We start from the raw sequence: 16,383 nt of genomic DNA, 5'->3' as shown, positions 1-16,383 counted from the left end.
TCTCTAAGATATGCTATTGGGGAAGAAAGTTGAAGAATAATATAGCATCACACTATTTATATAATAAAAAAATTAGAAACACAAAACTGCAATTTCATATGTACTTAGTGTACTCATATAAATGCTACATAAGATGCATTTTTAAAAAACACAAATAAAGAGCTGTGGTTGTCTCTAGGTGTTTATCATTTAGGAACAGGAGTTACAGGGTGGGAAAGTGTATGATAACTAAAGAGACTTGTTTGACCTGTACTATTTAAATCTTTTACCAAATAAAGTATTCATGCATTACTTGTTTTATATATGTATAATAAATGTTTTTAAAATTTAACATCTTAAAAATATAAATATTATATATGTATATATTCGTATATATATATGAATGTGTGTATATACATATGTATACTTTTATATACTTTATATGTATATATACTTTTATATATATGTGTGTGTGTGTGTGTGTGTGTATATATATATATACACACATACTTTTTTTTTTAAAGGAAGAATAAAGAAAAAAGGACCTGGAAAGAATCAAGCCACACTGTTAATAAACATGACCTCTAAGAAAGGAGGTAGAATAGTGGGGATGGGATATATGATGAGAGGGCATTTTGGCTTTTGAATTTCAATGTCGTTCTTGAATTCAATGAGCTTCTATTGATTTACAATTTCGAAAACAATTTAAAAATAAATGGTAATCACTCCACAGCGGTATCGTCAAAATTGGTGCACGAAATATTAAGAACTAAATTTTCATTTCTATACAAGTTCTTTTCCCATTTCTGGAAATAATTGTAATATATGAGAAAGCTTTATTCAAAGTTTAACACTTTCAAATACATGATTTCGGTACATGAAGCAAGAAGCAGTTCAAGAAGGGTGATTTTCCTGTTGGTTGTTCTGAAGCATACCAAACTTCAAAAAACAAGGCCTTTTACCTTTAACAGTTTGGAGTGTGCAACATTAAGCACATTTATGACAGCCTTACAACTTGGCCCTTTAATCTGTTCAATGATATAATTGAATTTGGCTGACACGCGTTTCCAGTGTTCTAATTCAGTGAGTGGACCTGAGTCGTCAGCTTCTTTTCTCATTTGCTCACTCTCTATAAGTACCTGCAACCAAAAAAATTCACAGAATATAGAAATGTTAATTTTTCATTAAAAGCTCATTATTTTCATCTTTTCAAAGGAAGCTAGAAGTACAAATAACATTTAATGCTGAATAACATTAAAAGCTGTTAGCAAACTAAGAATAGAAGGGAACTTCTTTAACATTATAAATAGTACCTATCTACCAAAATCTACAACAAACATAAAAGTTTTAGGAAATATCCCTTTAAACCCAAGGACAAGACAAGTTTGCCCCTATCACCACTCATTCTATTCAACCTAGTAATAGAGGTCTCAAACAAGCTAAGTAAATAAAAGAATTCCAGTAAGAATTGGAAATGACAAAACAAAGATGGAATAATCACAGATGATATGGTTGGCCACATTTTAAAAATTCAAGAATATCTAAAGACAAACTTTTACAATTAATAAAGTGAACAATTCAGTAAGGTTGCTGGATGTATACATAAATATCAGTAGCATCTCTTTACAAGCCATCTAACAATCTACAAATGTAATTATAAAAAGATAGCATTTGCTATAACAAATAATAGCAATGATAAGATACCTAGAGATTAACAAAAGATGTGCAAGATCTTTTTGGAGAAAATTAGAAAATTTAGTTTCAGTACACAAAAGAAGACCTAAGTAAATGGAGATATATCAATATATATTGATATATATATATATATATGTATATATATATATATATATATCAAAGGCACTTTTTTGTAAATTAATGTACACATTCAATAAAATTTCAATCAAAATCTCAACAGGGTTTTTGATGATATTCGACAAACTAGTCTCAGTTTGGAAGAACAATTAGCCAGAAATAATCAATGCAATTTTGAAGAAAAATACAGAAAGTGACTTGACATACCAAATGTTGATTCTGTAAAAAGCTACAGAAATTAAAGCAGTATGGTATGAGTAAAAAGAATAATTAAGTAGACCAGTGGGATAGAAAAACGTTTCCCAAAACTTGGTATGTTAGAGGTGATAGTATTTATTTGTTAGAAAAGAATGGACTATTAAATAAACAGTTCTGGGGCAATTGGGTAACTGTATCGAAAAAGACAAAATTAGATTCCTACCTCACATTATACCCACACACAAAAATAATTCCAGACCGACTAAAAACCTAATATTAAAAACAAAATGGTTAAACATTTAAAGAAAATATAGGAGATGGGGGTAAAACTATAAAGAAAAGCATGGCACTAAACATCATAATTGTTAAGAAAATGATTAACACTGGGGGAAGAAAAGGGAGTCAAAACTGGGAAGATGGGGGCTGTGAGGTGCTGGAAATTGTCTATATCTTAACTTTAGTTTCCTAAATAAAACACAAAAAGCAAAAGTTTCTAGTCACTGGAGGTAGCTAAATTGAGGCGGGATCACCATTTGTAACCAATACATTTATGTTAAAATGTAAAACTTCTACATGACTAAAGATGGGATACCAAATGAAAATGCAAGACACAACGTGGGCCAAGAAAGGATTAACATCAGAAAATATGATTTAAACTCCAACAATTCAGTAAGATATCATGAAACAATCTGAAATATAAGTAGGTAAATGATATGAACAGGCAATTCAACAAAGAAGCCTACACAGCCATTAAAATGCTCAATCTCAGTTCTATTCAAGGTAATGGAAAATAAATCGAGATACAATTTCATACCCAATATACCGGCAATGATTAAAAATCTGACAATCCCAAATGGAATGAAAGATTTGAAGAAACGGGAACTTTCATATGCTTCTGTCAAAAAATTTAACCAATATTTGGAGGGCTTTGCAAGACCCAATAAAAGATCCATTGCTCTCAGCAATTCCACTGGGAAACTCATGAACACATGCATAGGAGACTTGAACAGATATTGATATTTATTAAATATGTATTATTATTGCTTGTAATAGCAAAAAAAATAGAATCAACTATCTTTCTGAGGGAATGGATGAATAAACTTCTCTATTTCTTTAAACAAGACACAAGACATAATTTAAATGTCTCCTAGATGTCTGAACATCTATGTAATAAACTGATTTCTTCATAGAGGAATACCAGACAAATGTTAAGTGAGTGAATTAAATTTCCTTGTACCAGCATGAATGAAAGAGAATATTAAATGAGAAATAAAAACTGTAAAAGGATACTTAATGGTATTATACCATTTACAGAAAGATTTTAAACACAAGTACATTTTCTATACATATATAATTTATTTATATACATAGTATAAAGCTTATAAATTTGAAATACAGTGAAAATGCACAACTTTCAAGAGAATGGAAAGAGAAAATAACATCAAGATAGTAGTTTTACACTTTCATTGCATTTGCAAATTTATAAGCTTTATATTATATATACAAATAAATTATATCAGAAGGGTAGTAGACTTGGGGGAGGTTATCACTTTGTAAGGGGTGTAAATGTCTAAACATTACGCTGTTTTGTACACCTGAAACTAATGTAAAAAATAAAATTTTTAAAAAAAGATAGTGGTAATATCGGGAAAGGGAGGGAAAGGAAAGGGTTATAGGCTTTAGCGAAAATAAAAAAATCTGAAGCAAATATGGAAAACAGTATCTGTTTAATCTCAGTTACAGAGGTGTAATATTGTTTTGTACTTTTCTAATGTTTATAATTTTTCATAAACTGTGATGTAATTTTTAAGAATATGAATGAGGTAAAATACATGGTTGATTTTTTAAATTATTTATTTATTTTTATTAATGTACAGTTAACACACAATATTATATTAGCTTCAGGAATACAACATAATGATTTGACATTTATATATCTTATAATGTGATCACCCTGGTAAGTCTAATAACCCTCTGTCACCGTACAAAGTCATCATATTGTTGACTAGATTCCCTGTGCTATACATTACATCTCCATGATTTATTTATTTTATTACTGGAAGTTTGTACCTTTTATTTCCCTTCAGCTGTTTCACTTCCCCCCCAACTCCTTCCCTCTGGTAACCATCAGCTTCTTCTCTGTATCTATGAGTCCGTGTGTGTTTTGCTTTGTTTGTTCATTTGTTTTGTGTTTCTATATATTTTTTATTTTTTAATACTTTTTATTTTAAAAGATTTTTATTAAAATATCGCTAACATATGATATTATATTAGTTTCAGGTGTACATCATAGTTATTCAACATTTATATACCTAAAGAAGTGATCACCATAAGTCCAGCAACCATCTAACACCGTACCACACTGTCACATTACTGACCATATTCTCTATGCTGTACATTACATCCCCATGACTTATTTGTTTTATACCTGGAGATTTGAATCTCTTATTCCCTTTACCCTTTTCTCCTCTTTTTAACCTTCTGAATTACAGTTTACATTCAACATTATTTTATATTAATTTCAGGTGTACAGCATAATGGTTAGAAATTTATATAATTTAAGAAGTGATTCCCCTGACTAGTCTAGTACCCACCTGGCACTATACATAGCTATTACCATATTATTGACTATATTCCCTATGCTTTTCTTTATATCCCCATGACTATTTTGTAACTAGCAATTTGTACTTCTTAATCCCTTCATCTTTTTCTCCCTACCCACAACTCCCATCTATCACCCTGTAAATCTAGTAGCCATCTGACACCATAGTTATTACAATATTACTGATTACACTCTTTATGCTATACCTTACATCTCCATGAATATTTCATAACAACCAATTTGTTAATCCATTTCCCTTTTTCTCCCACCCCGCCACAACCCTCCTCCCATCTGGCAACTATCAAAATATTCTTTGTATCTATGAGTTTGTTTCAGTTTTGTTTATTTTGTTCTTTAGATTCAACATATAAGCAAAATCACATTGTATCTGTCTTCCTCTGTCTGACATACTCCACTCAGCACAACACCGCAGATGGGAAGAACCCATTCCCATGGCAGAGCATGTCTGTATCACCTCCTCTTTTATCCATTCATCCAGTGATGGACATCCAGGCTGCCTCCACATCTTGGCCATTGTAAAAATGCTGCAATGAACATATGGATGCACACATCCCCTCCAAGTAGCATTTGGGGTTTCTTTGGATAAATACACAGAAGTGGGATTACTGGGTCCTTCATTGTCTCTTCTTATACCCTTTGGTTTTTTGAAGTTTATTTTGTCTGGTATAAGAATTGCTACCCCAGCTATTTGTTTCTTTGTTTCCATTTTCATGAAATATCTTTTCCAATCCCTTTACTTTCAGTCTGTGTGTGTCTTTCTGCAGTGAGTTTCTTGTAGGCAGCATATGTAAGGGTCTCGTTTTCTTATCCATTCAGCCACCCTATATCCTTTGATTGGAGTATTTAACCCATTTACATTTAAAGTAATTTTTGATAGTATGTAGTTATTGCCATCTTATTATTCATATTTTTTACTTTTTTTTTTTTTTTTGTCCTAAAGAAGTCCCTCTAAGATTCCTTATAATTCTGGAACGGTGGTGATGAACCCCTTTAGCTTTTCATGTCTGGGAAGCTCTGTGTCTGTCCAATTCTAAATGACAGCCTTGCAGGGTAGAGCAATCTTGGTTGTATGTCGTTGCTTTTCATCACTTTGAATATTTCATGCCAGTCCCTTCTGGCCTGCAAAGTGTCTGTTGAGAAATCAACTGCAGTCGTATGAGAGCTCCTGTGTAGGTAACTAACTGCTTTTCTCTTACTGCTTTTAAGATTCTCTCATTGTCATTAACCTTTGGCATTTAATTATGTCTTGGTGTGGGCCTCTTTGGGTTCATTTTCTTAGGGACTCTCTGCACTTCCTGGGCTTGTATATTTATTGCCTTCAACAGGTTTGGAAAGTTTTTAGTCATTATTTCTTCAAATAGGTTTTCAATTCCTTGTTCTCTTTCTTCTCCTTCTGATAGTGCTATGATGCGAATGTTGGTATGCTTGATATTGTCCCAGAGGCCCCTTAAAATATCTTCACTTTTTTCTTTTTGCTGTTCTGATTGGGTGTTTTCTGTTACATTACCTTCTAAATCGCTGATTCAATGATCTCCTTCACCTAATTTACTGTTGATTCGTTTTACTGTATTATTCATTTCAGTTATTGTATTCTTCATTTCTGACTGGTTCTTTTTTTTATGGTTTCTATGTCCTTTTTAATGCTTACTATCTCTTTGTTAAAGTTCTCCCTGAGATCATTGAGCATACTTGTAACCAGGCTTTTGAACTCTGTGCCTGGTAGATTACTTACCTTCATTTTGTTTAGTTCTTTCTCTGGAGCTTTGTTCTGTTCTTTCACTTGGGATATGTTTGTCTCCCCATTCTGGCTGCCTCCCTATGTTTTTTTCTATGTATTAGGTAGGGCTGCTATGTCTCCTGGTCTTAGTAGAGTGGCTTTATGTAGTAGATGTTCTGTGGGACCCAGCTCTCTGATCACCTGAGCCAGGTGCTCCAGGTGTGTCCCTTGTGTGGGTTGTGTGTGTCCTCCTGTTGTAGTTGAGCCTTGGTTGCTATTTGCATGTCAATAGGAGGGACTGACTCTTAGGCTGATTGGTTGTGACGACTGACCCTGACTACAGTAGAGGTGCTGTTGTTCAGGGGCTGACCATATGAAGCAGGATTCACTTTAGCAGTCTCTGGAGCCAGCCCAGTCTGCCCTTTGGGTGTGTCATCCTTGGAGGCAGCTGGGTGATGCTCTGGCTCAGTCTGAAGCACACTACAAGGTGTGCTAGCCCCAAGGCCTCCTGGGAGAGGCCCTGCCACAGGTCAAGTTCAGCCACAGCCTAGCCCTATACCTGGGGCCACTTGGCATGAGCCACAAAGCAATCTGCTGATGTCTTCTACCTGTGCTGCCTTGGAGGTGCCTCTAGAGGCCAAGCCACAAACCAACGCTGGCCACAGCTAGTGTTGAGCTTGGAGCTGTTCACCAAGAGGTACGAGACACACCAAACTCAGACACTGCTTGTTTGAGTTTTCTGAACCTTTGAGAGATTTTAGGAAATCCCACTGCATGACAGGCTATTTTACGGAAAAGCCACTGGAAGCAGCTTGGGTGGACCCTCAAGTTGGGTGGGGCGGGGTCTCAGGGAATCACCACAGTAGGGCAAATGAATGGTGATAGCCAGATTGAGGGAGACTTAAATATGGCAGCCACCTGCATCTGTAAGTTGGGAGGGGAAAGAGCTCAACAAAGAAAGAATGGATTCTACCAGCACTTCTGTCTGGGAGAAAGCTGCCCCTCCAGCCCTCACCCAGAAGCCAGAAAACTTAGTTCTTCCCTAAAGAAAACTTAGTTCTTCCCTACGCGTCCCTGACGCCTTTCGAGTTACTGCCCCGGGGCAGGAGCTCAGAGTGAGTGAGTCTGTCAGCCAGTAAGTCCACATGTGGGCCATTTAAGAGGACTGCCTGGGACTCCAGCAGCCCTCTATCTCACCCAGCCACAATCTCTACTGGTTTTCACAGCCAGAAGTTATAGGGACTTCTCTCCCCAGCACTGGAACCCTGGGCTGGGGAGTCTGGTGTGGGTCTGGAACCCCTTGCTCCTCTAGGAGGGACCTCCACAGCCAAGATATCCCTCCTGATTTTTAACCTCTACACACGGATATAAGACCAGCCTGTCCTGCATCTCCACCCCTCCTATCAGTCTTGAGGTGATCTCTTCTGTATATCCTTAGAGGTAGAACTTCTATTCAGCTAGACTTCAGGTGATTCTTAGTGATGGTTGTTCTGTAGTTTAGTTGTAATTTTGATATGGTCATGAGAGGAGGCAAGCACAGCATTTACCTACTCCACCATCGACTGGCCAGAGTTGAAGCTATGAAGGTTCTATCTTTAATCCATGAAATACTTTTCATTTTAACCACCAATCATCTATTTGGTTTATCTAATCATCTATTTGGGGGCACTTAGGTTGCTTCCATATCTTGGCTATTGTAATAATACTGCAATGAACATAGGCATGCATATGTCTTTTCAAATTAGTGTTTTGGATTATTTTTCAGATAAATACACAGATTGGATAAAGAAGATTTGGCACATGTATACACTGGAATATTACTTAGTCATAAAAAAAATAAATGAAATCTTACCATTTGGACCTAAAGGGTATTACGCTAAGTGAAATAAATCAGACAGAGAAAGACAAATACCATATGATTTCAATTATATGTGTAATCTGAAAAACAAATGAACAAACAAGAGAAATGGACTCATAGATACAGAGAACAAACTAATGGCTGCCAGATGGGAGGGGGGTTGGGTGAAAAGGGTAAAGGGATTAAGAAGTACAAATTGGTAGTTACAAAATAGTCACAGGGATGCAAAGTACAATAGTATTGACTAGAGTACAATATAGTGAATACTATTGTAATAACTATGTATAGTACCAGGTAGGTAACTTGACTTATCAGGGATCACTTCGTAAATTATATAAATGTCTAATCACTATACTGTACACCTGAAATTAATATAAAATACTGAATGTCAACTGTAATTGTAAAATAAAAAGTAATAATAATAAAAAAGTTTTAACCAATGGTTTATGGAATTCTTTCTTAATCTTATTATAAGCTTCTCCACCTCCTTAAATAGCAAATACTAGACATAATTTAAACTTTTTAAATGGCTGGAAGTCTATATAATTTGAATCTCCAAATTAAAAAATGAAAATGGATCTTAAAAATTAACTTTAAATTTAAAAATTTAAACAAAACAACCCTTTTGATGTTTGATTTCTGTTACAACATGATTCATAGTAATTCAGCCTCAAACTGGATACTTCTAGGGATGCAGCATATTCCATTTTCATCTCTCTCCTTATAACCATCACACACTCTCTGGTCTTACTTCTGCCTTCTAGGGCCATACAGTACGAGTTTCATTTCACATGAAATCCCATGAAATAGTTCAAAGTACCATGTTACTCCTAAACTTCCCCTTTTTCCCCAGGTCAAACATCTGCATGTACTTTCCTTGAATAACACTATTCATATCCTTGACCTATTTTTCTCTGAATTGCCCATTTCTTAATGACTTATAGAAGTTCTTTATGTATTATGGATACTAATTCTTTGTTATACATGTGGATAATATTTTCTCCCAGAAGACCATTTATCTTCTAACTTTGTTTATGATGGTTTTTGCTATATAAAAGTTACTAATTTTTTTAATGTAGCCAAATCTATCAGTCTTTTTCTTTCATGGCTTCTGGATTTTGTATCGTAAGAAGATATTAATATAGTCCTGTGTTATGTTCTGCTTCATTTATGTTTTGTTTTTTACATTACTTTTTAAAGACTGGCTTCTGTTACTCAACATGTTTTTGAGGTTCATCCATGTTGTTTCATGTGTCTCTTTTTGCATTTTAGCTTTTATAATTATGTCTATAATCCATCTTGAATTAATTTTTGTGTATGACTAGAGGTCAAGGTCAAGGTTTATTTTCAATGTAATTTTTTTAAAGACTTCTCCCATTTCCTGCATTGAATTCTGCTTAATTGGAGGCCACTTGCTGCAATTACCCAACTTGATTTCTTTATTTCAAGTTGCTAAATCTCCTGTGTCAAACTATTTTCTTGTTTGCTCATTTCTGTGAAAGATCTATATTATTAATCATAATAACTGGAGAGGATCTCCTCAGTCATTGTGTAGGACAGAGCTTGATTTCCACATGGGTTACAACTTGCCATTCTCCAGGGGCACAGTAGGTGGCTGCAGGAGTTCTCTGGTGGGCAATTACCTCTTGACACCTGGACGTAAATTCTGTAGCCAGCACTCTAGGCTGGTGGAGTTTCCAAAGTCCTCCAATTTTTCCACTCCAATTGCACCTTCCTCCTTCCAACATAGTTCTAATCGAAGTAAAATTGGAAACACATTCCTCTCTTATTTGGTCAAGATTTTTCTCACCTAGTACTCACTTAACTGAAGAGTTTCTTTTCTAGTCCATTGTCCTGTGCTCATGAACTAGAGATCTACCATGTTTCCCCAAAAATAAGACCTAGCCGGACCATCAGCTCTAATGTGTCTTTTGGAGCAAAACTTAATATAAGACCCAGTCTTATTTTAATATAATGTAAGACTGGGTATGATATATGATATGATACATTAATACCAGATCTTATATTAATTATTGCTCCAAAAGATGCATTAGAGCTGATGATCTGGCTACATCTTATTTTTGGGGAAACACAGTACGAGATGGCTCCTAGAGTTCTCTTTCAGTTTAGGGCAATTACATACTATCTGATTTTTGGCAGTGCTTACAATGTAAGTTGATACCTCTCAGAATGTTGACATATAACCCATTCCTATCATTGCTTTTGTTACTGCCAGAAAAAAATTTATTTGGCCAAAGTAATACTGATATGAATGAGACTAGTTTGAACGTCTTTGTCAACACAGACATTTTCACTGATCAACTAAGAAGTATTTATTTAGTGCCTAGCATTGTAGCTATAGTCTCTTCATTGTGTCCTTTTCCTCTCTCTTTCGTGAAGAGTATAAACAATATATAAAGTATTAGAGATAAATGCTTGCTATTCCTGATTCCTCATTATTTCATTCTCAACCCATATAGTTACGATTTCTTCCTTAAGGTGCTAAATATCTTAAACCTGATTTTAAGTGGTACATAGAAAACAATGATTTTATACCAGAGTCAAGAATAGGCTGAGTTTCTTAAGAGAATCTGGAAGACTCCTCTTCCCTTTACTTTTAGAGATAAATTGCAGTGACTAGGACATATTAATAGATGAGAACTATGACTCACATCTGATGAAATTACGTGAGTTAGCTCACCTGTTCAATCTGTTTGTACCATATCATCAGCGCATCCTCCAGCTGACGAACAGTTTCTGAATTGCCAGCTGCAAGTGTCACTTCTTCAAAGGTATGCAGTTTGGAAAAATCAACGTTGTCTATCTTCTTTAACTTAACTGTTCCCTCAATACTTATTCTAGCACCTAAAAGGGAAAAGATAATATTGAGAAGCAGTGTTTAATGTCAATGTGTTAAATGTCACTGTACGGTTTCAAGCTATAATTACTAAAATGTTAGGGATTTAACACTTTATAGAAATATATATAATTCTAACTGATCATTTGATGGTGATTTGATGATTTGTTAATAAAATTGTTTTAACAATATGTAATAATATGACATATTTAAAAGACAGTTTATAATAAAGTATATGTTTTTAAATATGGTGAAATTTATCACAAATAATATAGGAAGAGAATCCTCCTGTAAAAATGGAAAACAAAAATGAAAACATATCTTACTCCTGCAAAGATCTCTGGAAAGAGGTTCTAACGGTCTGATACCTTAACATCTTCTTTAAAGATGGAAATTTTTTCTGTAATGCCTATTTTTAATAACATATCTTATAGTTAATTTGCTCATGTTTAGTAATTTATTAAACATTAAATTTTATACTTACCATCTAAAAATGCAAGGTATCTGTTGATTGTTTCAGCGAAAATATGTTTTTCAGATTCTCCTTGTTTGGACTGGTTTAAAGCACCCCAATTATTTGTTGCAAGGATAGCTGGCAAAAATATCTTTGTCAGCATATCCCTAATCCCAATTAGGAGTCCTTCTGATGCATCGAGGACAGTAAATAGTACTTCCTGAAAGGCCAGTGTTCAAATATTATTTTATATGCTAATCCCATTAAAGAACTGAAAATCATAACCTATTTTACATTACAGTAAGCATAGACAATACATTTTATAAACTCTTAGGAAAACTTAAGTGGTTGTGAATATTAGAGTTCTAAAATCAACAAACTTATATTCTGCCCCATTTTAACCATTCACATGGTTGTTCATCAAATAAACATTTGCTCTGGTGCTTTAATTTCTAGGTAGGGAAGGAGATATGGCCTAGAGCCTACACAATGTGAGGGAAATGAAACTGAGCCTCCTGCATAAAGAAATTTCTGAGTTGAAAGCTGCCCTGTCTCTGAAAAGGGGATCAGGAAAACTGTGTCAGTCCAGGAAAAGAGCAATGGAACTAACCCTCTGCAGAATTTGGGATGAAACAAACATTGGTTGAAAGGTTCAAACTTTGTTGTAAGATGAGTAAGTTTGGGAGATCTAATGTACAGCATGGTGATTACAGTTAACAATACTGGATTATATAGTTGAAAGGTGCTAAGAGAGTAGACCTCAAATGTCATCGCCAAAAAAAAAATGATAATTATGTGAGGTGATGGAGGTTAGCAAATGCTGTGGTAATAATCATTTCTAAATATATAAGTGTATTAAACCAACACATCGTAAACCTTAAACTTATGTCAATTATATCTCAATGAAGCTGGAAAAAATATTTAACTATATACTGGGGAAAAACGTAAACATACTTCATGAATATTTTTAGTATTTATAGCAGCATCACTGTGACAGCGAACAAAAAATATACACAGTCCTTTTAGTTTCTCCGGGGCTGCATTGTCTATATATAATCTCATCATTTTTGCCCCTTTGGGTGCTCCAGCAATAATTCGACCACATTCTGAAAACAAAAGTCAAGAATTTAGCATATGATCACATAAACGATCAGATGTGATAAATTACTGTGCATCTTATACTTTTGCTTCTTGCTTTACTTTATTGTAAGAAGATTTTGATATGATTGCGGAATAAAATTTTTTTGTCTGATTTTTTGTCAATAATTAGAATTCTTAAGTTGCCGCCTACTCTAGCTTCTTTCCCTGAGCTCTGCACATTTGCTCCTTTTAACCTGGCCTCACACAAACTTCTCCTATCCCATCCCTGACCCCTGGCCTATATGATTTCAACTTATCTTTCAGATTTCAGCTGAAACGCAATGCCTCTGGGAAGCCTCCACTGATTCCTCTGAGAAGATCTAGTCGCCTAATAAATATAGCACCCAAATTAAATTCTTCCTTGAACTAATTTCAATAAAAATTGATCATTTATAATGAATGCCAACTATAATATTATATATATATATATGTATGTATATGTATGTATACAGTTACAAGAGGCGGAGTACAGCATTGGGAGTGGAGACAGTGGAAATGGGATGGCTCGGTGTGATGTCAGAGGGATAGTGGATGGGGGCAGGGGGGTCCACAGTGTGAGGGATATAAATGATAAACGTCTAAGTATTACTTTGTCTTGTGCACCTGAAACTAATTAAAAAAAAAGAAAGGTTCTAATTTCTGTCTTGTATAAAATGTGCATGGTTTCTGTTTTCGAATAAAAAGTTTATGCATTTAAAAAAAATTGATCATTTAATTATAAAGCTTTCTTTAATTTAAAAAAACTATTAAAAATATGACAATTCTGTTAGATGGCTGGTTGTAATATTAATTTGCAAAAATCGGTAGTCTTTCTATTTGCAACAATAACCAATTTAAAATATGATATATGAAATTTTTAATTCCCATCACAAAACCACGAAAGCGTTTTGTGGATCCCGCCTTCCTTCCTTTAGGTTTAGGGGATTCCTTCTGTCCTGTGATTCTGGAAAACACCAGTCTCAGAGCCCTTCACTGATGGGCACCTGAAAACTAGACTAATTAGACTCTCCGCAAGAATGTAAATCTTGAATGGAGACACACAAAGATAAAAAAGGATTTGAGAGACGTCTGTCTAGTGATGAATCCTAAAAAACTGTCCTGAAATTCATGGAAATGCTCTATTCCTGTCCTTTCCAAGGCCTGGTGGTTCAACTAATTCTAAAATTTGTGAACTACCCAAACATACTCATAGTTTCATAATTTTTTCTTACATAAGCCACAGTCTATTTCTGTTGCTTGCAGCCAAAGAACCCAGATACAGAGTAAGAGCTTAAATGGTCAATCATGGAGGTTGGCACAGAAAGTTACCTCTACCCTTAATATCCTCCTTCCCCTTTTTCCTTGGTAAGAGAACCTGACTTTGTCCCATTAAATAATGTCTACATTCCTAGGGAGACAACTGTTTTCTCAGCCTCCCTAGCCCCTGGGGTAAACATATGACATAGTTCTGGCCAATAAGTCATAAGACAAGTTTGGGCTTTCCTGATAAAGGGGAGCGGTGTGACTAGTGAGGCCCTTTCACACAAGTGTCTTGAAACTGGACGTGATGTCTAGAGCTTCAACTTGAAATCATGTAGGGCAAACATCAACAAAAAAGCCAACATGTTAAAAATGGCAGAAGAAAAAGAAAAATAGAACCTGTTTTCTGATGGCATTGCTGAGCATTTGAACCATTGCTAGCCATTGCCTACCTTGTTATGAGAGAAAAATAGATCCTCTACTTGTTTAAGACACTAGTAGGATTTCCACAACTTAACAGCTGAACATATTCCTGGCTGACAGATCCACCAATAGGGGAATGATATCTAAAAATCACAATGCAACTATACTATGGAATACTGTACATTTTTTAAATGAGGTAAATCTATATGTAATGACAGAAAATGTCTCAGCTATACTGTCAAGTACAAAAAGCAATTCAAGTATAAAATATATGATCAGTTTTTAAAATGATCGGGATTTACCTGTCAGAACATATATATAAGAAAGACATGCAGGGGAATATTTACCAAGTTTATAAATGTTATCACCTTTGTAGGTAGCAAAAATAATGATTAAAATACATCTATTCTTTCTTCTGGAAATTCCCCTCCTGAGAATTCTTCCTGAAAAGAATTCCTAATCCACATAAAATTGGCTTCAATGACTTCATTGAGGCATTGTTTAAAGGAGCAAGAAGTTGTAAACTACCTAAATTCTACTAACAGGAGGTAAGTTTTGAAATTAATTTTACATTAGCCTAATGAAAAACAATGCAACTGTTTAAAATTTGATTCTAAAAATGTATCTAGTGGCATGAAGAGAATATTATCAAATTTTAAAAGCCACCATTGAATATGTAGAATTGGATCCCATTTTGTAATGTATAGATATCAAAATGGGATCCAAGTCTACACGTTATATACCCAACTCTCTCTATATATATATAACTACATATGAGTATATATGTATATACATATACATATCTAGTGTGTGTGTGTGTGTGTGTGTGTATGTATTCATCAAAGAGTTAATAGTGCTTATTCCAAATGAGTGGGAATGTGGGTGGTTTTTATTTTTAATTATAGATATTTTCTTATCTTTCTATAATTGTTAGGTATTGTCATTTTTAATGAGTAATGAAAATATTGACCAAACAGTAATGCCCCAGGATAAGAATTGTGAGAGACAGAAAATCCACAGAGCAGACCTAGTCACAACTTATGAGCTTACCTACGTACTGGGGAAGAAAGACATATATATTAAACAATTAGATGAAAACAGAAGAATGTAATCGAGTGCTGTATTTTGCGACACAGGCTTTAAATGAGACAGGCTTGGAGAACAGCAACAGTTGGGTTTGGAACACTCTGGGAAGGTTCTGAGAAGAGAATGCATGACGTGATCAGGAGTAAGGGCAGGATTTGGCTGAGTGGAGAGGAGAAAGGCATTTTGAGAGTTGGGAGGGCAGAGGAAAGTGCACTGAAATGACTCTGGTATATAGCAAAAACAATGAAGGGACTGGCTTAACGGGAGTAGCAGATTCACGTCTCGAAGAAGAGGAAATCAGACTAAACCAGTACTGTGTGTCCAGGTTACTATGGGCCTTAGCAGATAAAGAGGGGTTGGACACGACCCAATAATGAGCAGCACAATGAAAGATCTAGTCAGCCGGAGTAGTGTGAACTTCAGAGGGGGAATCTGGTAACGGAGATACGGTTTCCAATCTGGAATACTAGGGCAGGTATGAAATATGGGCCCAGTCTAAAGGCAGCAGAGGAGGAAAGCAAGAAAAGACCAATAGGAGGGACACACTGAAGATAAAATCCACAAGATTTAGAAGATAAGGTGTCTAAGACCGAAAGGATGGTCCATTCACTTAGTTATTAAGATAAAGGTTTCATGACCTGGTAGAGTGTTAATTATTTCAGGAATAATGTGAACAGTGAGGAAGGAAACTGACAGCTGAAGCAGACACAGATGCTGACCCAGGACAGAACCACAGGGAGCAACTGCTGAGTTCTTGGGTGGTTTCACGACTATTTCTAGTCATCTGAAAATGTGTGTACAAAATGGCTCCACCTCTTTCAGGGAAAATCCAATTAAATTCTAGTGACAATGTATATTCCCCAGGATGACTGCTCCTTAAATCATGATAGTAATGCCTGACATATGGATTTAGGCTGAAAATGTGTTGTTTTTAAAATGCTATTTTCTCCACATGTAAGCTTCTGGGAAATTTTCTTTATAAATATATGATTGTATA

General features: G+C 35.0%; 1 protein-coding gene across 1 annotated transcript in view; it reads right to left on the bottom strand.

Moving 5' to 3' along the window:
* DNAH8 (dynein axonemal heavy chain 8) overlaps window positions 1-12,578 on the bottom strand; it is a 335,302-nt gene extending 322,724 nt beyond the window's left edge. The window contains 4 exon segments of the mRNA XM_033102419.1: window positions 942-1,118; window positions 10,889-11,052; window positions 11,529-11,718; window positions 12,453-12,578. Of these exon segments, the coding sequence (XP_032958310.1) occupies window positions 942-1,118; window positions 10,889-11,052; window positions 11,529-11,718; window positions 12,453-12,563 (642 nt within the window). The 5' untranslated portion in view covers window positions 12,564-12,578.
* Window positions 12,579-16,383: the final 3,805 nt, after the last annotated feature.

The sequence above is a fragment of the Rhinolophus ferrumequinum genome, chromosome 3, assembly GCF_004115265.2.
Source record: "Rhinolophus ferrumequinum isolate MPI-CBG mRhiFer1 chromosome 3, mRhiFer1_v1.p, whole genome shotgun sequence".
Classification (NCBI taxonomy): Eukaryota; Metazoa; Chordata; class Mammalia; order Chiroptera; family Rhinolophidae; genus Rhinolophus; species Rhinolophus ferrumequinum.
The sequence above is the reverse complement of the archived record's forward strand: the minus strand, read 5'-3'. Positions and strand labels throughout refer to the sequence as shown.